Source organism: Anabrus simplex, chromosome 4 (genome assembly GCF_040414725.1).
Source record: "Anabrus simplex isolate iqAnaSimp1 chromosome 4, ASM4041472v1, whole genome shotgun sequence".
NCBI lineage: Eukaryota > Metazoa > Arthropoda > Insecta > Orthoptera > Tettigoniidae > Anabrus > Anabrus simplex.
In genome coordinates, this window is record NC_090268.1 from 181,615,368 (window position 1) to 181,640,145 (window position 24,778).

Consider the following 24,778-nt stretch of genomic DNA (forward strand, 5'->3'; position numbering starts at 1 on the left):
ATTATACTCACTGTCCACGAGAAATAAACAAAAATTGAATGGCAAATGACATCTGCATATTTAACATATCAGAAAAGAAAGGTAGGTTTGAATTTATGGCCGAAACGTAAATACGTAATCAGTCAATCAATCAATCACAAGAGCGCATATAAGTAAAACTTCACACATTTAATATTTCAATAAAATTCTAGAGAGGAACATATAGCTTAAAAAAAGGCAATATTAAAACATTAAAAACTGAGCTCGATAGCTGCAGTCGCTTAAGTGCGGCCAGTATCCAGTAATCGGGAGATAGTGGGTTCGAGCCCCACTGTCGGCAGCCCTGAAGATGGTTTTCCATGGTTTCCCATTTTCATACCAGGCAAACCCCCTGCGGGTGGGGGACGCACATGAAGAATACACCCGCGGTATTCCCTGCCTGTCGTAAGAGGCGACTAACAGGGTCCCAAGGGGTTCTCAACTTGGGAGTGTGGATTGGCAACCACGGGGCCCTTAGCTGAGTCTTGACATTGCTTCCACTTAGTTGTGCCAGGCTCCTCACTTTCGTCTATCCTGTCCGACCTCCCTTGGTCAACTCTTGTTCTTTTCCGACCCTGACGGTATTAGAGCATTCAAGGCCTAGGGGGCCTTTCATTTCACACCCTTCGTGGCCCTTGCTTTTCTTCGTCTGTTACTTCATCTTTCGAAGTGACGGATTCCTTCTTTCTTCTTTCCTCTCTCTCTCTTTACCCCCTGTGGGTGTGGGACGCAGACGAATAATACACCCACGGTATCCCCTGCCTGTCGTGAGGGGCGACCAAGGGATCTATGAGTGGCGCCATTGGGTGTATTCTTCATTACCTGTACGAAGTACAAAACTTGTGAGTAGTACCATCTTGTGTGGAACACCGTGATTCTTCGCTTCTTTTGATTAGTACGCCAACATGACAAATACCATGGTTCTACTTTACTCGCGACATGTACCATTCTGAGGGGCCTTATACGTGGATTTTGGACCCCTTTAGTCATCAAGCATCCTCGATTCAGGATTGTGCTTCATGAGTGGTCCGTTGGTCAGTAATGAAGTAGCTATGATTTTTTTTTGAGTTGGATCCACTCCGTTTTTTGTTTGCTCGTTTTGTTGTTTTTGGTTCATCCATTCCTTCTTCATGACGATTTTTTAAAATTTTGGTCAGTGGATGATTTTGAATTTTTTGTTGTCATTTCATTTGTACCATTAGGGGCCGATGACCTCGATGTTAGGCCCCTTTAAACAACAAGCAAGCACACCAGGCAAATGCCGGGGCTGTACCTTAATTACGGCCATGGCCGCTGCCTTCCAATTCCTAGGCCTTTCCTATCCCATCGTCGCCATAAGACATATCTGTGTCGGTGCGGCGTAAAGCAAATAGCAAAAAACATTTAAAAAAGTGCAGTACTTTACCTAATCAGAATCTGATAGACGACGAACTCCTTCCAAGTCGGATTCCTCTCTCGCCTCTTCATCACTGCAGCCCGCGTCATTCAGATTAATGACCAGATGGTCCTCAGTTATATCGCACAGACCGTCCAATTTCCAAAATGTCTGCTCTTCCCCCACCACGTGGTGAATAAAAGCTTGCCACATTTCAGCGGTTACGTTAACCAGAGCTGCATTAATTAATGTCCTGACTTCTGCCAGTTTGAAGGTTTTATTATTGCGTGCGACATGCCCCTTCACCTGGCTCCACAGCAACTCAATCGGATCAAACACAGTGATAAGGAGGAAGTCTCAACACCGTATGTCTTGCTTCCTCTGCCAGTGTGTCAATAACAAACCTGTCATACGTTTTTGTCACACTGTGAGTTTTTATCATTCAGAGTAGTTCATCTTTCACCATATCTCTCCCGTGGGTAAGACCTTTTGCCTCCATCCCCGCGATAATGTCATCCTTACGCCACGGTCTGGTGGGAATACGATCTAACTTAACACTGTGATATGACGCATTGTCCATATCAATCACACTGTTCGGTTCAGAGGTAACATTTTCTTAACCCTTTGCACTCGTAATGAAAATCCCTATGCTGGCCAGCCAGCTCGCACAGCAAATTCTCAAGGGAACACTTCTCCTTACAACGATTTTTAAAATTGTTATAACTTCTAAACTCTTTTATTTATTTAGATAACATTTTTGCACATGCATTACACATTATTTAAACTTTTTCTGAGTGTGATATTATTTGAAACACCTTCCAGGATGTTTTTGGTTGTCTAGTGCAGGTTTCACAAAAAAATAGTTTCTTTTCTTTCACCTTTCACTTTCCTGTTACTGCAAACAATGCAATAATGTAGAGTTTGAGGGATGTTCCACCATTCAACACATTGCATCAATTTATTAAATCATAAGAAGACCGGTTTCGACTCCCATGGAGTCATCATCAGTTCTTGGTGAAAATTAAATTAAGGGGAATCTGATAACAATCATCATAATGAAAAAACCCATGTACCTATAGGTGGTTGCATGGAAATACATCATTGAGTTGATAGATATTACCTTGAAATGCAACATACACTTGGCAAGGAGAACTTGGAGCTTAGAAAGTTCCCAGTTCTGGCTCCAACAGTCTTGTGTTTATAGAACACGGAACACTGGAATTACATGTACTGGATTGAAAATATATACAAAACACAATAAGAACACTTATAATGGTGTGGAAACCTTGGCTCTCTAAGAGCATTCTTGGATTTGACAGTCCTGTTTCTGTCTGAAAAAGATTGGATGAAATACACACAATGAAGCAAAATGTATAAAGACATAGATCTAGTCTAAACTGTCGCGCGTTCATGTACACGGAACACTGGGAACACTTGTATTGTTTGATAACACACTCGTTCAAGTGAAAACACTTATAACCATATGAAATATTGGCGTTACAAGAACGTTTATGGGTTTGACTGTCCAGCTTCCCCTGACTAAACTTGAAATAAATATAAGTTGAATGTTAAAGATAAACTACTGGTATTTAAAGTTCTGGTTTTTTGTTTTAAAAATTGTCATGTGTTCGTGGAACACAGATTAGAACTGCTGGTCCTGCTTCTGTCTACTGGAAACTAATGCATTAACGCAGTTAAAATGAATTAATTGAAAGTTTATACACCAATGCGAAACACTTGGCACTTTTAATGTTCTTGGATCTGAGTAAAATATCGTATGTTTACACAACTTGGCATAGATTTGTCGAGCGGTCTTGACACAATCAACCAGTATATGTGAACCTTAAAAAAAAACCGAAGACTTGTTGACTATTACAACCACACAAAACATGAAACGTTTGGTGTGAACAGCTGAAGTTACACACTGGTCTGTCATCTGTAAAAAACAACTAAAAATAATCTAAAGGTGACACACAATTTTGTCCTAAATTTTGTCGACTCTGAGCACTGAGTTTCACACATGGAAGATCAGTATCTGACACTGAAAAACATTTCCAGTTATTGTCACATGCTGTCACTAGCCCATATCATACCATTGTTATCATTTATACCTTCTTCTGACCACGAACCTACTACGCTGGCGTAGCAGGGGGAGAGGTGATACTCCCACGTGGCGCATCCCAGGTGGCGGATAGGGAGGTCCTAACCGGCTTGCCGGCGGACTTGAGGGAAATAAAATACCTCTCGCGGACCAAACACACTACCCCCCGCGGGTGGGGGACGCACATGTAGAATACACCTGCGGTATCCCCTGCTTATCATAAGAGGTGACTAACAGGGACCCAACGGGCTCTCAGCTTGGGAGTCCACGAACCTGCTACGCAGGCGTAGCAGAGGAAGGGGTGATACTCCCACGTGGCATGTCCCAGGTGGCGCATAGGGGGGTCCTAACCGGCTTGCCGGCGGACTTGAGGGAAATAAAATACCTCTCGCCGACCAAACACACCCCCCCTGTGGGTGGGGGAGGCTGACGAATAATACACCCGCGGTATCCCCTGCCTGTCGTGAGAGGCAACTAAAAGGGGCGACCAAGGAATGATTGTATTAGAACCATGAAACTACTTTTGATTCGTACCATCATGCACGGAAAACCATCGGTCGCTTTCACTTGCGAGTAGTTCCACTCTGTTAGGTACTACATAGTTTTGTGATTCGTAGCACTTGAGTGGGGTTCAGTGTGGGTTTCCAGTACCTGTGAGTCGTGCTCATGTATGCAATACCACAGGTCTGGGCGTTGCCTGTGAGTTGTACCCGTGTGAGCGACACCACACGTCTGGGCGTAGCCTGTGAGTTGTACCACTCTACGAGCGACACCGTAGGTCTGCGTTGCCAGTGATTAGTACCCACTCTGTAGGAACACCATGGGAATACTGGCGCCCGTGATTAGTACACCTAGGTGAGGAACCTCATCGGTTTGCGTTGGCTATGAGTGGCGCCATTTTGTGAGAAACACCATAGGTGTGCGTTACCTTTACGACGTACAATACTTGTGAGTAGTACCTTAATGTTTGGAACACCGTGAGTATACGCTACCTTTGATTAGTACCGCAGCTGGAGAAATATAATGGTTTTCCTTTGCTACCGATAAGTGCCATTAGCATCATTGTGCTTTATAAGTGGTCCCTTGGTCACTAATACTAATATTTACAATCTTTTTTGAGTCTGATCCTCTGTTTTTTTTTTTTTTGTTGTGTTCATGTCCATCCATTCATTCTTCATGATTTTTTATATTTTTTATTTTGGTCAGTGGATGCTTTTCATATTTTGTTGTTATCTCATTTCGTTCCATTGGGGGCTGATGACCTCGATGTTAGGCCCCTCTAAACAACAAGCATCATCATCAACTTGGGAGTGTGGATTGGCGACCGCGGGGCCCTTAGCTGAGTCTTGGCATTGCTTCCACTTACTTGTGCCAGGCTCCTCACTTTCGTCTATCCTATCCGACCTCCCTTGGTCAACTCTTGTTCTTTTCCGATCCCGGCGGTATTAGAGCATTCGAAGACTAGGGAGTCTTTCATTTTCACGCCCTTCGTGGCCCTTGCTTTTCATCGCCCCTTACTTCATTTTTCGAAGTGACGGATCCCTTCTTTCTTCTTCTTTTTTCTCTCTCTTTACCCCCTGTGGGTGGGGGACGCAGACGAAAAATACATCCACGGTATCCACTGCCTGTCGTGAGAGGTGATTAAAAGAGGGAACCAAGGGATGATTGAATTAGAACCATGAAACTAATTTTGATTCATACCATCACATGGGGAACACCATGGGTTGCTTGTACTTGGGATAGTAGTACCACTAAATTCGGTACGAAATAGGTTTGTGATTAGTAGAAGAAGAGGGGGTGTCCTGTGGGTTTCCAGTACCCGTGCATCGTACCCATGGAAGCAACACTGCGGGTCTGGGCGTAGGCTGTGAGTTGTACCGCTATATGAGCGGCACCGTGCGTCAGCATTGCCTGTGAATGGTACCCACTATGTGAGGAACACCACGGGATAGTGCGAGTCCCTGTGTTTAGTACACCTAGGTGAAAACCTTATCGGTTTGCGTTGGCTATGAGTGGTGCCATTGTCTGAGAAACACCATAGGTCTGCGTTCCCTGTACGAAGTGCAATACTTGTGAGTAGTACCATCTTGTGTGGAACACCGTGAGTCTTCGCTACTTTTGATTAGTACCCCAACATGACAAATACCATGGTTCTACTTTACTCGTGACATGTACCATTTTGTGGGCCTTAGACATGGATTTTGCACCCCTTTAGACATCAAGCATCATTGTGCTTTATAAGTGGTCCCTTGGTCAGTAATACTATTATTTACGATCTTTTTTTGAGTCTGATCCACTGTTTTATGTTTGTTTGGTTGGGTTCATGTCCATCCATTCATTTTTCATGACATTTTTTATTTTATTTTGGTCAGTGGATGAATTTGAACTTTTTGTTATTTCATTTCGTACCATTAGGGGCCGATGTCCTCGATGTTAGGCCCCTTTAAACAACAAGCATCATCATCATCCTCCTCCTTCTGAATCAGTTTGAGAGTCATTTCCACTTTCAGTACCACTAGGTTCATCACTTTCTTCACTATCAGTAAATGCACACGTTTCACTTTCATTGTGATCCATAAGAAGTCCGTAATTTAATCCGAACGTAACTTGTTGCTGGGACCAGCCATCTTTCTCAAACAGTATGTAAACATGAATTGCTATTCCACGGAATACAGTGCACAGATAGAACAGAAGTGGTAAATAACCTAATGGTAAACATAGTACAGAGCTTACACTAGCAGGTGGTACTACACGGAGCACAGAAATTGTCATAGCAAAGAGATCAGTGAACAAAAACAGTTGCCCGGTGATACTCGGTGTTACGGAGTTATCCGTGGAAGTCAGAAGTGAAAGAAGGTGCGGGCTGGAATGGGTCTAACTACAAGTCCGAAAGATGAATTAAAATTTCAATAAAGCTTATATTTTCAACAGACAACAAAGTTTAGCAGTTTTCACAAGGTGAAATAACAACAATATCAGGTACAATGTAAGTTTACAAATTCTGGGCTACGAGCCCCAAAGTCTGAGCTCTCAGCTCATAACCACAAATTACCAAAGGGCAGAAAACCCTTAGTTACATGGAGCATTAGCTCCCAACTTTACATCTCGAGCCTCTCTAATGCCCGTTGCTCATGGTCAAATTTTTCACCAAATTTATTGAACAACTCGTTGTTCAATAAGGAGTGACTGTTGCTAACAGTCAAATTTTACGGAACACCTGATTTGATAAAGTATTTTGTCAAATCATGGTCAAATAAGAGCATGTCCTATTTTCATTAAATTATTTGATACAACAGCCAATCACAGCAGTGTATGGATGAAGTAGCGATCTGGTAGCGGGTCTGTGAAGCTCAAGTTGTAAACAGACATGTTGGGCTGGACGAAAGAAGCAGTCGAAATTTTAACTGAAGAGTATATGAAACATACGTGTTTATATGCAGTTAAGTCTCCACTGTATCATAACAGGAATGCTAGGAGAGATGCGGAGGCAAAAATTGCGCGGGCACTGTGTGAAGTCCGGCCAAACCCGGATTCTTCAGAAGTGAAGTCCAAGATCAATGGTCTACTAACACAATTCAACAACGAAAGGTTAGTGCAGTATTATTCCTTCACTTTATTATTATTTTACGATCTGGGAGACGATTGTTCCGTCATTGTAGTTAGTACTCGGCCTGTGATAAATTATTTGAATGATCTGTGTTCTATCTCAAGTTCGGTCTAGCCATTTATAGATAGGCCTATGTTTTCTAAGCAGCAGTAACTATTATAGATAGGCCTACTGTATGCGTTTTAATGGATTAACATTACGATTTCAGGAATAAAGTTAACAAACTGAAGAGTGGAATGAGCTCCGATGATGTATACAGGCCATCATTTGTGTGGTATGACAGACTGCTGTTTCTTACTGACCACATCATGCCAAGAAGTAGTAGATCTAACCTTGACATGTCACAGCTCAGTGAAGATGGATTTACTGAGTCTACAATCTTGGTAAGTGCACTGAATAAGAAGTATATTAATCATTTTATGAAATAAATAACTTGCATTCTAATGATCATAATTATAAATATCCTATAAAAGTAAAGCAGAATAAATTAAGAAGCAAGTTAGAAAAGTAAGTAAATAAAGAAACCTTTCTGAAATATTGTTTATTTAAGAGAACGAAATCACTTATGCTTGGTTCTAAGGTTGCTATTGTATAAGCTGTTCATTAAAATAGCATTAGACGTTTTAGTGCAGGCAACACTTGTAACAGTTTCATGTGAGAAGAAAGGTAGGGGGATTTTAATGTTAGTGCTTCTTAATCATACTGGTCTCTATCTTTGCTAGTGGTGCTAATGAGATGAAGTAACAATTGCCATATGTAATTGTAGGAATGATTTGGTTACTGAGTTCAAACACCTGCATTACTGAGCTGCAGGTCATTTAGATCTATTAAAATTGTTAAGTAATACTTTATTATATTTACATATATTATCAGACTAATTAACAAAAATGAAACAAGACAGCAAATAGTGAAATCAAAAAAGTGTTTGTTCTGCCTTCAAAATCGATAGCTGTTCACCCAGTGTTCTTGTCACTTCACTTGTCCTATTCCACTAAAATAACCTTTAAAATTATTTGTTATGTTCAGAGGTATTCGAGCTGCTGTGTTTCCACTTTGCCCCTCAGTTCCTTCCATTGACTGACTGTTCCTCCAGTTTCCATGCTGCAGCCTTCCTTCATTTATATTTTCCTGATCTGCGCTGTTCAGACACATGTAAACTGCTTTGTTCTATTCCAGAAGGAAGTTATGCAAAGTACAGGTGACTTGAACAATAGCTCTACTGACAGGTTTATTTTACTTAATGGACATTGGTACTGGAGTTTTCAGACTTCCATATTTCTGAACCAAACTTCCTGAAATTTTGACAGCTGACTTTAAACTTAGAAACTAACATGTATACAACATTTCATTGAAATTGTTCAATTAATTCTCAACGTATGCATTTTACTAAAATTATTTTTGCTAATCATGTATTAATCAAAATCTTCCACACGCATTAGCATTGCTATTAAAAATTTCGTATTTTGATGTGACATACCCTCAAACAGGCTTAAGAACTTTACAGAAAGATATCTCAAGTAACTTCAAAGATTTAGCTGTAATAAATTTTAATATCACACATAATATTTTTTTTTAATTTTATGGCTTTTTCCTACAAATTTTTATTTTTCTTGACTCAGAACAAAGAAACCTGAATTTTTGCTCTGTAACTTTGTTCACTGTCTATTTCTGAACATAAATGGAAAATTTCACCCATTTCAGACAACATTGGAACATTTTGAATATATAAAAATTTAGTTTTGAGAAAACATTTTTATATATTGACATGGTACAGTGAATGCCTACCTGAGGTTCAGAATGCTCCTGATTTGTAAGTTTCCCCTTCCTGTTTCTTCTTAGCAGCTTCCTTGATTTTATGCCACGTGGTGCCCCTTTCCTTCGTTTAACCCATGACCTGCTTTCGTTTACTCTGGCAATATCATGATGCTGACAAATTGTAGAGGAAGCTCTTGGATATTCTTCCCCTCTTAGCACACATTTCAGTTTATGGGTGGCAGAGCATCCCATATTGAACTCAGAAACTCCACTGAATGCTCCCAAGTCCAGCCTTTTCTAGAAATGAAAATTTCTTTTGGAAATTTTTTCCAAATGAGAGAATGCACACTCTCATTGGAATTTTGTGTTCCTCCCCTGACGCAGCGAGCTAACAATTCATTGCTTGCTAGTCTGGTAGACAGGCAAAATTCTCAATAACATGCTGTCAGACAACTGAACAGACATCTTGGTATGGCTCTGTGGAGACCCGCCATGGGCAATGCTTCTATTGTAGAAGCACCAAGAATCTGTTCCTTGGGGACATTTTGTGTGTTCTGGTTTGTGATCTGTAGACCTGTAATGGTACAGGGTAGCATATATTGCATTTTTCATGGCAGGTACATCCGGTAAATGATTCTGAATGGCCTGTCTATAGTAACTTGTGAGTTTCTTTATGTTCTCTAAATTCAGTTTAGTGGGGCCACGACCACCCAGTTTTAGGTCTTTAGTGTCCTTTTTTAGTTTAAAAAATGCTGTGGTCATTCTTTGCCACATGGTTAACACTCCTCTTTTACTATTTTCACACCTTTACCATACATTGAAACTTCATTCAGGTGCTGATGGGTCCTAGCATCTCCATCAGAGAGTACAGTGGTGTATCTCATCTTGCACTCCTGAAGAGATCTCCACATTATATCAGCTGCAGTGACCTCCATTGAACCTGAGGAGCCATCATAATTTTTACAGCATTCACCACTCTTTTTATGATACCCTGAAAGCACCATGAATTCTGGTGTATCAGGATCCATTTCATTAGCGATAGTGACACAATAGTGGCAAAATTTTGACAAAACCTCATAGTCAATGATCAGTCCTGTTAAAATATCAGCTACCAGGCCAATGCCATACAATGATGTATGGCCTTGCTTGTGCCATGTACCATCATAAGACACAGCAATGTCCATGACACTGGCATTCACTAATGAAGAATCAACATCCTCATGTGCTTTGCGAACAATCATTCTGGACTGCCTAAGCATTTTCATTTTTGCATCTATGACCTCTGTGGCTAGGCCATTCATGTGGCTGGTGAATATCTTGGAGTTCATACAGTGCATACCCATGCATATGCAGAACCTTTCCATATATCTATGGCCTAGCCCCATACTTAGAAAAGCCTCTACACTTTTTCTATTGACATCAAAGGGAGGTCTTTCAGATTTACACTGTACTTTGGCCCTAGGACTGGTATACACCTTGTTGGTACAATGCTTGCATGCATTATATATTACATGCAGCTTGTTTGCCAAACCAAGCTGATCTTTTACCACAACATTTAGACTAGCACGATCACATTCAGGACATTTCAAATTTTGTAATAAATCCTGAAGAGTGACACTATGTATTAGCACGTAGCTCGAATCACTCTGACCTAGCAGCACAGGTGAAACTGCAGATAATTTGTGCTCAGATCTAGTTTGATTTGATTGATTTTCAATAGATCTGTTATGAAAAGCAACATTATTACCACTAAGCTGTAAATTCGTGGTAGATTGTTCAACAGTAGCATTGCTACAACTAGGTTCTAAATCAGTAGTAGACTGTGCAACAGTTTGGCCTACCTGATTTTTCAACTCCCTTTTCTTACTCAGGCCTTCACGAGCTGCCTCAAGTTGTTTTTTTCCTTTTATTAGATCTTCCTTTAGAGGGATACCATCGTGAGCTTGATGTATCCATTTTCGTTTTACCAAGAAATGGAAATTAGTACGGCTGAACACTACTTTGTTTGCAAACAAATCCACAAGCAAACTTCAGACAGGCAGCACATGGTTCTGCAAACTCATAAGGAATTAATAAGTACGCAGGATTATCGTAATGTAATAGTTTATGGGATTACTTTGGACACTAAAATACAATGTCTAATATTGTGAAACTCAGCAGCATATAACATCAAATAAATAAGAATAGTTTTATAATTATTTTATAAAAATTGTTTTGACTTGTATGTAGTTGAGAAAATACACCAGAGATGGCAGCACAAGCTAGGTTTATTTATGTAAACTTCACTAAAGTCATAATTCAAACACAAAATACCTTTTCAAAGGAAGAATAGTTTGTAATGCATTGTGGAGTGTCGAGGGGGCATGCCGGACCAGCTTATGAGCTGGAAGCATGGCGCACCGCTTTTAAAAAATGGCTGCCCAGCCTATAAGGGAGGGGGGATCAGGTTAAATTTCTAGTACCTCCTTCCTAATGGTTCAGAGAATGTTTTCCCGCTAAAAAACAGATTTACGATTTTTGACCGTTTATTGGGGAAAACTCGGTACCAATGTCCCTTAAGAGAACTAACCATTATACCAAAGGCATTTTCTACAACACACATTACCCGACTCTACCTGCAATTGAAATTTCTTTTGCTCCATTGTCAATACTCTGTTGGGAAAGGGTTTCATGATGTTTATGGACAGTGGAAAAGCATCATCAGCCACAAAAACAAAGGGAAACTCCTTGTCAGATTCAGGCAGCTGACGAGGAGGAGGTATGATCAGCATTCTGTCATGCATTGCTGAAGATCAATCACTTTTCTGAAACACACCCCCATCACTTACACGACCATTAGTTCAAATATCCACATAAATAAATTTATTGGTTGCATCAACCACTGCTAGTAAAATAATGCGTTTTGTGCCCTTGTAATTATAATAGTGTGATCCACTTGATTGTGGAGCTGCAAAATGAATATGTTTCCCATCAGTTGCTCCCTTGCAGTTTGGGAAGTTCCACTTCTCTTCAAATTCTTGAGCAATATGTAACCATTTTTCATTTGTGTCTGGAATCTGAAATGAAAATTAATTCCTTACAGAATTTTGAAGGAAGCTCCATGATGGCGATGGATGATATAGCATTAGATGATGACGGGGTACTGGTAGACCTAGTTCAGGAGTCTGACACAGTCACACCTGCTTCTAGCACAAAGAGTGTGATGAACCAGCCTCCACAAAAAGAAGGTACAAAACATTATATACCCAGTAAAATGGAGTTACTGCATTTAATTTAACATTCTTAGGAAAGTGTGGTTTCGTTAATGATACTTTTAAAATATGAGGGATTTTCCACTTTTCAGGTACATCAATCAGAAAAAGAAAAAAGGTTTCACCTGAGGACCAAGTGCTGGCAAGTGCTAGTCAGGTATTAGCATCCATGTCAGCTTCAGCTGTAGATTCAGAGGAAGCATTTGCAAACTACATTGCTTGTGAACTCCATCAAATAAAAAACAAAAGAGTGAAAATTTTAACAAAACAAAAAATACAGAACCTACTTACAGAGGCTCTACTGGAAGAAGTGGAGTAAAATATGTCATAAAATAAAATAATTCCCTATGTTGTGATATCATTATTAATAAATATACAGTCCTACTTACAAATAGTCTTTCCTCAATGCATTGTCTATCTCCCTACACGTTTCATGGATTATACGAGCCAGGGTACGAAAAGGTATTTTTGTAGCATACATGAGGTTTGTATATAATTCACCAGTGGCAAGAAATCGCAGTGATACTTGTAGTCTCATTGCAGCTAGAATAGCTTGCCTCATATTTGTGTCTTTCTTGCTATTCTAGGTCCAACTAACTGGAGCAGTTTTTCGAAGTTCCCTTCAATCACTCTTAAGAAATTCCTGTATGATTCAGTGTCCTCTAACCTCAATTCATTCTGGACTAAAGATAACAATCCCCTTCCATCATCCCACCCAAGGTCTGGTCCACCACTTTATAGCTCTCCTCTTCCTACTGTTTTTCCTTTTAATAACTGCACATGCAGCTATTGCAACTAAAGCTGCAATTTGTTTACTATGTACTGATGGCATTTGTGATTTATTCTGTTGCCCGAAGAAAGAGGCGCTTCCCGCCCCCTGCTACATATCCGCACACTAAGCTAGATGTTACTGACAGTAGAACATGCTCATCTGACAGCCAAAGAGCAAAACAATCAGCTTCAGTACTTGGGACCTATTCCCACAGAGGTCAGGCCAAACAAATTTAATTCTGAGTTTTGACCAACAGATGACACTGGTATGAGTTTGAAGCAATATTTTACCATGTACAACACAACATATTTGATAAAAAATGTTAAGAAATTTTTGTCAAATAATTTTACCAAAAATATGACCGTGAGCAACGGGCATAAGGCACTTTTACCACAACACCATAAACAGCTGACCCGCTCTCGATCTTTCGAGCCTATCCTCCTGAGACCTGAACTTTTTTTTGTTACAAATACATTGTTTCTTATCAAATTATCTTTTATTGATCTATGAATGTTCCACAACATCACTTTTTAAATTAGTATACCATTTCAATAGATTATAACACACATTTTTGTAATGTCCTCAATTGAGCACGTTAGGTCACAAGTCACTAAAATGTTTTGTCTATCAAGATGGTTTTAGAATCATCTTATTGGAAGATTAACAACAAAAATTGCGCTCAGTAAAGTAAGCAATCTATTGCTAAGAATGGAATGCAACAAAGCAATTTCTGTCCTTTGTAAGACATAGGTATACATTACATTTCATACATTTTACACGGCTCTTCCCGGCACATCCTTCATTTCTGCAACGACTTGGAAAACTCTGGTCTTTTACTTCTGGAAGATGTTTTGCTCCCTTCATTCTATAATGTACAGATGGAAGCTTTTGAATCTTCCCCTTAGGTTCACAATATACTTCACTTGAGTCATCAATTGATTCTACTGAGCTGCACCCAGAACCAATCAGTTCTTCAATGAGTTGAAGCCTGAACTCCAATGATTTCATTCTATTTCTCTGAGATACATTCATAAGCTGTTGATCACCTCGGTACTGGATCCAGGAGTTTACTACTGCAAGATCGATGAAGTGCAAAATTGTTCGCAGGGTCCATTTCACTGTTCTGGTATCGTTTCGGTAATATGATATCATTCTATCATTGAGGTCAACGCCTCCCATGAAAGTGTTGTACCGTCCGACAACACACGGCCGAGGAACTGATATATACTTGTTATCTTTTTTGCTCCACCTGCGGCATGTTTCGACTGGGCATTTTGCTTCCTGTGATGACATCAGCATTACAGGCTTGTTATCAAACCATTTTGTAACACAAATACTAACAGAATCTGTGTCATTTGCCACAAAATGTTCAGATGTTCCTCTTGGCTGCTTGGCAAAAATCTTATCTGGAGTAAATGGTACATTTGAAACCCTAGATTTCATAACTGTACCAGTTGCACTGATATTTTTTTCGCTAATAGGTCCAAGAGTCTTTCTGTCGTGAAATATCTATCCATGTACACTACAGTATACGGTGGGATTGACTCGGATAATTTCAGTACGGCAGATTCACCTACTGTTAATTTTGCATCAGTTTGGTCCAGCAGGAAGGTTTCTTTTCCTTGGTAAATACAGAAGTCTAGTGCGAGGCCTGATGAATCAGCCAGAACAAAATTTTTAAGACCTACAGGATTAGGCTTATTGGCAACGAACTGCTTGAGAGAAGTAGTACCAGAAAAAGGAATCATCTGTTCATCAACAGAAAGATGTGCCTGCCTAGTCATTGATAAACATCCCCCTCTAATATCTTCAATAAATGGCCTAACTTTCCATAATCTGTCTTTACGTTTCAACTCATCAGTCATTTCTAAATCATTAACCACTTTCAGACAGTTTCTGATTGCAATGAAACGGTCTCGAGACATATTATCAGCAATAACAGGTATTCGTCTGTTTTTCGCCCAGTACATTCTAAGTCTTGGGTAATGTAAACTTCCCATCATAAGCCCCACTCCAATAAACTTCTTCATTTCAGAGTTTGTTACTGCCAAACTTTTTCCCTTTTCCCGAACACTTCTTATTTTCGTATTAACTGGAAGATCATCAATGGTTGAGTCCCTTAGATATTGTGAGAAGTACTGTAGTGGTCTCCAATCCTTACGAATTTCGGCCTCTGTAACGGGTTCATCACGGATAGGTATGTCAGAAGAAAATGATTCACTTTTCGTCCACTTCTTTCTTTTTACTGGCATTTCTGGTGACAGAACTGAGCTGACAATGTCACTTTCTGCTTGTTCCAAGTCTTCACTTCGTCCTTCTTCCATTACATTTATCCCCAGGCACTCATCACCTTCCTCCTCCTGCTCTTCTTCACTCGTTTCTTCATCACATTTAACTAAATTATCCACAGTATCAACCTGCTCCGAGTCACTATCAAAATCTGACACCTCTCCACTGTTAATGATGTCGAATATCTCATCTGCAGTGAGTTGACTGTAACCTAAAATGTAAAAAAAATGTTCAAACTCCACATATTGTAAAGATTTCTTAATATTAAGTTAAAACGTACCTCTACTCCCATTAATTAAACAAAAATTGTATTCTATTTCACTGAAGCATTGCTTTGACAGACAAAAGTTAGGTTAAATGTGTCATTCAGAAATTACTGTCCATTAACCTAGTGTCCTCAATTGGACACATTTTAGTTTTATCACTTACTATCATTAATCAAAATGTTAGATTAACTTAACACAGCAGTAAATACACACAAATGATTGTAATTATTATACTTATTTGAATTATTTAGAAATACTAAATAAAAACATGGATTTATTACCTCTGATTTTACGGGTTGCCATTTTCGCGCCACTCACACTTCACATGGACCAAGGAATACTGCAAATACAAGTAGTGCATTAAAAATACACCAGATGTCAGCCCTGAATATCCTCTTCTGATCACAACTGGTCTTGGTGCATTAGTAAATATATATAACTTCTGAGGTTCGAAATACCAATGTCCTCAATTGGGAACATGCATAATTTTCAAAAATATTTTTTTTGAAAAGTACACCAATGAAATAGTACGTAAACGTATTACATTGTGGTATGTTGCCTTGTTTTCTACCATTAAAAAAATGTTTAATAGTACCTTTCCGCAAGGCGAGTGAAACGGCCTCTGACGTAAGCGACGCGCTGTGACGTCACGATCCAGTACCGCATGGAGCTCTACCAGCCGTTGTGCATCAGCCGTTGCTAAAAGCCGATTGTTTATTATTCATGATCGCGAGTAACTTCGAAATGACAGAAGAAAGGTTCGAAACAGCACAGTCAGACAATCTACCCTGTGTAGATGTCATCATTCTTGAAAAATGTGACTTTTGTGGCCGCAGAAATTCGCGGATAACAAGCAAGTTTGTAAGTGGCGTCTTTTATATACGTGCAATGTACTGTAACCCATAGTATTAGGATAACAACGAACCTGGATAGATATCACATCACTTTCAACATTTCCTTCTAGACTGATTCCCCTATTAAAGAATAACATTACATTTTCGGGCTTTCAGCATTAGTAAAGTAAGAAATCGGATTTCAGCACTAACATAAACATATAGGTAGCATTATAGAACTAGTCCGCTTCTGTGGTGTAGTGGTTAATGTGTGCCACTCCCGGAGGCCCGGTTTCGATTCCCGGCTCTGCCATGAAAGTTGAAAACAAATAGTACGAGGACTGGAACGGGGTCTACTCAGCCTCGGGAGGTCAACTGAGTAGAAGGGTTTCGAATCCCACCTCAGCCATCCTCGAAGTGGTTTTTCGTATTTTCCTACTTCTCCTCCAGGCACCTAAGGCCACGGCCGTTTCCTTCCCTCTTCCTTGTCTATCCCTTCCGATCCTCCCATCCTCCAACAAGGCCCCTGTTGAGCATAACAGGTGAGGCCGCCTGGCCGAGGTAATGGCCCTCCTCACCAGTTTCATCACCATACTCAAAGTCTCAACGTTTCAGGACACTGCCCTTGAAGTGGTAGAGGTGAAATCCCTCGCTGAGTCCGAGAGAAAACCAACCCTGAAGGATAAACTGATTAAGAAAGAAAGAAAGAAAGAAGGAAAGAAAGAAAGATCATAGTACTATAGGGCTATAATCTATCATTCCCAAAAAAATATATATTTATGGTTGGGACAACTGGCCTACCCACTTCCAGGGCCCATGAAAGAGAATTAAATATATTTGTGGAGGGAAAAAGTTAAACATGATAAAGATAAATATGACTTCACAAGTCGGGCTGAGTGGTTCAGACTGTTGAGGTGCTGGCCTTCTGACCCCAACTTGGTTCAGTCCGGTGGTAGTTGAAGGTGCTCAAATACGTCAGCCTCGTGTCCAAGACGTAATTGAAGCATTTAAATAAAGCATTATACATTACAATTTAAAGTTTTACCACTAGAACAGCTGACATGGAAAAGTGATTTGAAAATTCAAACAAATTCATCTTACGTTAAAATATTAAAAATATATATATATATAAACTGTAAACTTTTCCGATATATCACCAGCATTTCTCTGGCTCGCCAAAATCCATTTCTTCCTAGTTTTAGCGTCTTTGGAACATTTATAAACAATTTGTTTGGTATGGTATGCGATGTGCTATTGCACATCGGAACTCTACACCATTTATAAGTTTTCTGCCTCACTGTCTGCGCAGGATTCATTTTAAGTCTAAAATATACCACTCAGATTAATGTCCAATGTATAGACCTCGAATTTAACCATACTAGACACTAACGTAAAGTAGAAACACGCGAAGTGTATCCTGCTTCTCACAGCACACTGTGTTATTTCGTCTGCTAATTCAGTCAACCTGTACGATGACGTCAGACCAATGAGATCGCGTGCTTGCGTGCCGTGACATTTTCGTAGATTTTTATCACGTTTGGAGTTATTATTTGTACATTCTGATCACATTTTTGAATTCTGCATGAAATTTTGAATCAGATTAGCATATTTTTAATTAAAACCCCGGATCATGCATGTTCCCTATTGTAGACAGTTGATATAGGGCAGGTCTCAGGAGGCTATAAAGGCAATAAGAAACTTTTACACAAACTGCCATCAAGGCATAATAAAGAAACAGGGGTATCTCGTACCCAATCTACTGGGCCTTAGTGTGCAAAACTAGGTTAATTTAAATGGCCCAAAACAAAAAGGATGGAGGCGTGAATTTGCAATCCTAAATCTACATTTTAAAACCTAAGTGGCGCTAGGCCGATACACAGGGGCTAATCCCAAGCTAGGGAGGTGACTCGTATAAAAAAACCTTAATACATTAAGGGGAGACCCTACCGAGTTTTAATTTTTCTACAATTCTTATCTTATTTTCACCAAATTTTGGTAGTACATTGAGATAAGTAAGTTTAAGCTAATTGTAACATTTGAATGAATTTGAATGGATATTTTTCAATTTATAACAATTTTGTGAAAAAAGTACATCATTTTCAAAATGTCCCATGCACAATATTTTTGAAAATATTTTCCTGAAACTTTCTTACAATAGTCACAACACATATTTTAATAATAATTAGTATTCATTTCAAAAACAATCCATTGGTTATCCAATTATTTCCATTTTTCTCGCTACACCTCATAACCATGTTAAAACCTATGAAAATTTTGGATTTCACACCCAATATCTCTGAAAATTATAATTACATTTTAAAACGGATACTAAGTTTCATGAACCTTATAATGTAGAGTGTGTGGACACAGTTTGAAGGTAATCGTGCAAAAACTGTTGTGCAAGGAATGTTTTAAACATCTGAAATTGTTAGTTCTGAGAAAAAAATAGTTTTATAAATAAACATCTGTCAAGTAATACCTTCATCAGAACTTCCCAGCACCTATGTTTCTCCTTCCTTAGCCCTTTTTCTCTCTTCAGCAACTGATTTTGACTGCTTCTGCTTCTTGCTAACAGTTTTTTTGTCTTCTTTACTATTCATGGCACTTTTCTGCTTCCTGTCTCTGTCACGTTCATGACCCACTTTGTAAGTGGTTTCACTCAATTGTCTGCCATCAACTGCCATTTTGACCTTTTGACAGGCTACGGAACCCATATTGAACTCCCCCACAGCATTTACAACAGCCATGTCCAACCTTGCTTTGGAAACAAAAGTCTGTTTAGGGCATTTATGCCAAATAACAGATTTTAAACTCTCATTTGGATTTTGAGTTTTTTCCCTAATACACCTCTTCAACAAATCATCAAAAATAAGATAACAGATGGCAGCACTAGGCCATTCCTAAACATCATGCTCAAGAATCAAGTTGAAACACAAAAGAATCTTTGAGCTATGCCACTTTATCTGCAAGGAAGTGGACGTGTCCATTCAAACTGAAGTGCACGTGTCATTTTAACGCCCCCCCAGAGCATTTTAAAATGGCCGTACAAGCAAAAAAAATATATCACAATGCGCGGCAAGGAATGAAATATCATCTGATGGAAAAATCTTATTTTCGGTTTCTGGACCATTTTTGACTGAAAAACTCAGTAGGGTCTCCCCTTAAGGAAGAGAAGAAACGGTTATGAAAACGTAGTCGCCTCAATTTCAAAATGAAGGGGAGCTCGGGAGGGTAAGGCACTCTCTATCTCCGAATTAAAGTTCAAAAAAACTGAAGTTTACCAGGAAAAGGGTTTACATGTTTAATAGTTTACATATTGAAGGTTGCGAACCCTCCCCGAGAGTTAAACTGCTGAGCTAGCAAGAAATAAAGATGTTAAAAGGCTATTACCTTGTTGGAGATCTGTTGCCCGAAGAAAGAGGCGCTTCCCGTCCCCTGCTACATATCCACACACTAAGCTAGATGTTACTGAAGTGGCCCGGACACAAGAAAATCAGCAGTTTTTATACCCTCGTGGAAAATTCGAGACCTTTCAGGAGTGAGTAGACACACCCACTCAATTTTTATTGGTTGACTAAGAATAACACATGGAAATTTGAAGAAGAAAGCTATGATTGGAGGAAAATTAATTACAGAAATTCCTGATTGGCTAAATTCAAAACAGGCGGAAAGAAAGGATTAATGTTGCCAAACCACAGAACAAAATTTTGTAAAGACAAAACTTATGAATACAACATTTCTCCAGGAAGGTTCATTCCTTTACACCAGAGTGCGTTATCATAGTTTTTGGTAGAGACGTCTGTTAGAGAATGTCCACATTTCATGATCAATGAAAAACAAAAGCAAATCGAAAACATTCAGTGACATCTTATGATAAACAGTAGAGTTAGTTCAGTTGTTAATGTTCCGGATTTCTCCAGTAGAGAAGTTTCAATTCGCGCAAGATTTGAACTTGCGTCGTAGAGGTGTACACCCGGAATACGAGTGGAACTGGAAAAGAGCAAAGCCGAGTGACACCCGAATTACGAGTGTAAACGGTTAAACCATGCAGTAAAAACTTCACCCGTCATCTCCTCATGAAAATCATTTGTTTTCTTTGATTCTACCAAATTCTCCACCCTCTAAAAACTCATCTTCACTTTCTACATTGTATGTGCAAGAAAATCAGTCGTCATCCCTTTCCTGTCGGATGAATGCCTGTTTCTTACTCTTTATGTTTGTATCTACCTACACTCTGGAAGTGGTATGTCCTTTGTTTACCCACGTTTCATCCAAATAATACAATTTTCGCCCAGCTTGCCTAAATGCATGAATTTTCCTCAAAAAATCCCTCTGCCAAAGCAGTATGACTTCGCGATCAAAAACGAGGTTTTTCCTATTTCTTTTAACAAATTCGAAACCTATTTCCCAAAGAAGCTTGTAAAATGTTGTTCTTTTAAAATTGGGTAGTACGGGATCACCATTCACAAAATCCATTACCTTTTCCACTGTTGGCTGTTCGTTTCTCTCGAACTGGTGTACTTTACGCCGCATAGCACTTCTAACAAATTCATCGCAATGAATCTCTAACACAGGTTTCTGGCGCTTCTTCAATTTCTCAGGTGTTTTTACCAATCCTTGGTGCAGTCGTTCGCTGCGTGCGGAATTAATGCTCCACTCCAAAACACCAGTGATCTCGGATGTCAACTTCACAATATCCTTTAAAGCTAAAGTCGGATGTTTCTCACAAAATTTCTGAAACACATTCAGTACAATTGTCTTCTCCCCACTTTTCAAAGGCTTCCCTTTGCGATACTTAACAAACCCGCTGATCCATATTGCACAAGAACAGGTAACGTTACAGTCAGTCACTCACTCACTGTATCTGCTTGCTTCCACGCTCACAGCTTAACAAATGGCGGATCACGCATGAGCGCATGCGTCCCTGGTGCTCTTCAATTTGAAATGCTTGTTTATATTAAGTAACAATGAATACAAATAGTTTTTTGATAATTTTTTGATATAAATTCTTTGAGGTTTATATTTCGGACATTTTGCATGTATGATAACATTAGCCGTGATGTGGTTGAACTAGTTTCATGTCTCCGCGTAGGTGTGCCGCGGCAGCACTAACCAATAAACGTTAACCCAACCACGTGCAGAACCCTCTCCCAGCACGTGCTCATGTTTACACCACGACTGGTTCTCTGGTTTAAATATATATATATATATATATATATATATATATATATGAGCGATGCCGCGGCTCTGCGCTGCCTGTGAATAGTACCCTCTATGTGAAGAACACTACAGGAGAGAATGGGTCCCTGTGAGTAGTAACATAATGTGAGGAACACTGTGAGTCTATGTTACTTGTGATTAGTACTGCTACATGAGAAATACCATCATTCTACTTTACTAGCGATAAGTACCATTATGAAGGGTGTTTGACCTGGATTTTGGACCTCTTTAGACAACAAGCATCATCGATTCAGGATTGTGCTTTGGAAGAAGCCCGTTGGTCAGTATACACCATTGTTTTAAGTTAGTTTCTGGGAACGTGGGGCACTGTGGGTCGGATCCATTTATTGTTTTAAGCTCATAATCATTGTTTGTCGTCTTTTTGATTCTTGTCGGTGGATTGATTTTGGAATTGTTTTCACCTTTGAATATTTTTTTGGATCTGCTGATAATTTTACATTCATATTTATCCCTTCATTCTTTAACGTCATTTTTGAATTCTGGCGAGTGGATGAATTTTAGAATTTTAAATCGTTATTACATTCCGTCTCGTTTTGTACCATTAGGGGCCAATGACCTAGATGTTAGGCCCCTTTAAACAACAAGCATCATCATAAGAAATCCTGAATCTATTGAACTGTATTGCTAACGCTAGTTTCAAAAATGTATGTAGATTATACACAGAACTTCCGTTTGAGATATGCAGAATATATGCAGTACATGTACAAGGGGTACTCAAAAAACTTAATTTTTAAGAAGCTATATACTTTCACATTTTTTCCAAAACAACCTTATCCCCTCCAAATACTCTCCATTATGGCTAATACATTTGTCCCAATGGTGCTTCCACTGTTAGAAACATTTTTTCTAGTCATCTTTAGAAATGGCTGACAGTTCCTCCCTTGTTTTTTCTTGCCCTCTTCATTGTTGTCAAAACGGAGTCCTTTCATGTCCCTTTTCAAGCGTGGAAATAAGAAAAAGTCGCACTGAGCGAGGTCAGGCGTGGGGCAGCGGAACCATGCCATTTTTGGCCAAAAACGAACAGAGATGGCTGTGTGTGGAGGTGCGTTGTTGTGCTGGTCGGACCAGTCTCCTGTCTGTCACAAATTGGGTCTCTTTTGATGAACACTGTTGCACAAACATCTATAAACTTCCCAATAAACGTTTTGCACGTTGTTTACGTAAACTCGCCATCATAAAATATAAAACAAGAACACCACGAACCTGGTATGCCTGCGTAGCAGGGGGAGAGGTGATACTCCCACGTGGCGCGTCCCAGGTGGCGGATAGGGGGGTCCTGACCGGCTTGCCGGCGGAATGGAGGGAAATAAAATACCTCTCGCGGACCAGACACACTACCCCCTGCGGGTGGCGGACGCACATGTAGAATACACCCGCGGTATCCCCTGCCAGTCGTAAGAGGCGACTACAAGGGGCGACCAAGGGGTGATTGAATTAGAACCATGAAACTACTCTTGATTCGTACCATCATGCGGGGAACACCATGGGTTGCATGTACTTGAGAGTAGTATCACTAAATTGGTACGAAATAGGTTTGTGATTAGTTGCAGTAAAAAGCCTGGCCTGGTGGATTCCAGTACCCGTGCGTTGTACCCATGTGGGCAACACCGCGGGTCTGGGCGTAGCCTGTGAGTTGTACCGCTATATGAGCGGCACCGTGGGTCAGCGTTGCCTGTGATTGGTACCCACTATGTGAGGAACGGGAATACCGGCGCCCGTGACTAGTACACCTAGGTGAGGAACCTTACCGGTTTGCGTTGGCTATGGGTGGCGCCATTGTGTGAGAAACACCATAGGTCTGCGCCCCTGTACGAATTGCAATACTTGTGAGAAGTACCATCTTGTGTGGACCACCTTGAGTCTTCGCTACTTTTGATCAGTACCCCAAAATGACAAATACCATCGTTCTACTTTACTCGCGACATGTACCATTCTGTGGGGCCTTAGACGTGAATTTAGCACCCAGGTGATACTCCCACGTGGCGCGTCCCAGGTGGCGGATAGGGGGGTCCTAACCGGCTTGCCGGCGGACTTGAGGGAAATAAAATACCTCTCGCGGACCAAACACACACCCCCTGTGGGTGGGGGAGGCTGACGAATAATACACCCACGGTATCCCCTGCCTGTCGTGCGAGGCGACTAAAAGGGGCGACCAAGGGATGAATGAATTAGAACCATGAAACGACTCTTGATTCGTACCATCATGCGGGGAACACCATGGGTTGCATGTACTTGCGAGTAGTATCACCAACATGGTACGAAGTATGTTTGTGATTCGTTGCAGTAAAAAGCCTGGCCTGGTGGATTCCAGTACCCGTGCGTTGTACCCATGTGGGCAACACCGCGGGTCTGGGCGTAGCCTGTGAGTTGTACCACTATATGAGCGACATCGTGGGTCTGCGTTGCCTGTGATTAGTACTCACTATGTGCGGAACACCACGGGGCCCTTGGGACCGGCACCCGTGACTAGTACCCTAGGTGAGGAAACTCATCGGTTTGCGTTGGCTGTAGGTGGCGCCATTGTGTGCGAAACACCATAGGTCTGCGTTACCTGTACGAAGTACAATACTTGTGAGTAGTACCATCTTTTGTGGAACACCGTGAGTCCTCGCTACTTCTGATTATTACCCCAACGTGACACATACCATGGTTCTATTTTACTCGCGACATGTACCATTCTGTGGGGCCTTAGACGTGGATTTTGCACCCCCTTTAGACACCAAGCATCATTGTGCTTTATGAGTGGTTCCTTGGTCGGTAATAATGTTATTTTCGTTCTCTGTTGAATCCGATCCACTGGTTTTTGTTTTTGTTTGTTTGTTTTGTGTTTTGTTGGGTTCCTGTCCATCCATTCATTCTTCATGACATTTTTTATTTTTATTTTGGTCAGTGGATGCCTTTGTAATTTTTGTTCTTTCATTTCGTACCATTAGGGGCCGATGACCTTCGATGTTAGGCCCCTTAAAAAAACAAGCATCATCATCATCAATTTAGCACCCCTTCAGACATCAAGCATCATTGTGCTTTATAAATGGTCTTTTGGTCAGTAATACTCTAATTAACTACCTCCTTTTTGAGTCTGATCCACTGTTTTTTTTTTTTGGTAGGGTTCATGTCCATCCATTCATTCTTCATCACATTTTTTAATTTTATTTTGGTCAGTGGATGAATTTGAATTTTTTATCATTTCATTTCGTACCATTAGGGGCCGATGACCTCGATGTTAGGCCCCTTTAAACAACAAGCATCATAATCAGAAACAAGAACAAA

The 24,778-nt window shown here is 40.2% G+C and overlaps 1 protein-coding gene across 1 annotated transcript; it reads left to right on the plus strand.

Moving 5' to 3' along the window:
- Positions 1–6,873: 6,873 nt before the first annotated feature.
- On the plus strand, positions 6,874–12,447 carry LOC137500556 (uncharacterized). The gene is made up of 4 exons (XM_068227485.1): positions 6,874–7,082; positions 7,310–7,484; positions 11,939–12,083; positions 12,200–12,447. Exons 1-4 carry the CDS (start codon positions 6,910–6,912, stop codon positions 12,424–12,426), a joined length of 720 nt encoding a protein of 239 aa, XP_068083586.1. The 5' UTR covers positions 6,874–6,909; the 3' UTR covers positions 12,427–12,447.
- The last annotated feature ends 12,331 nt before the right edge of the window (positions 12,448–24,778 follow it).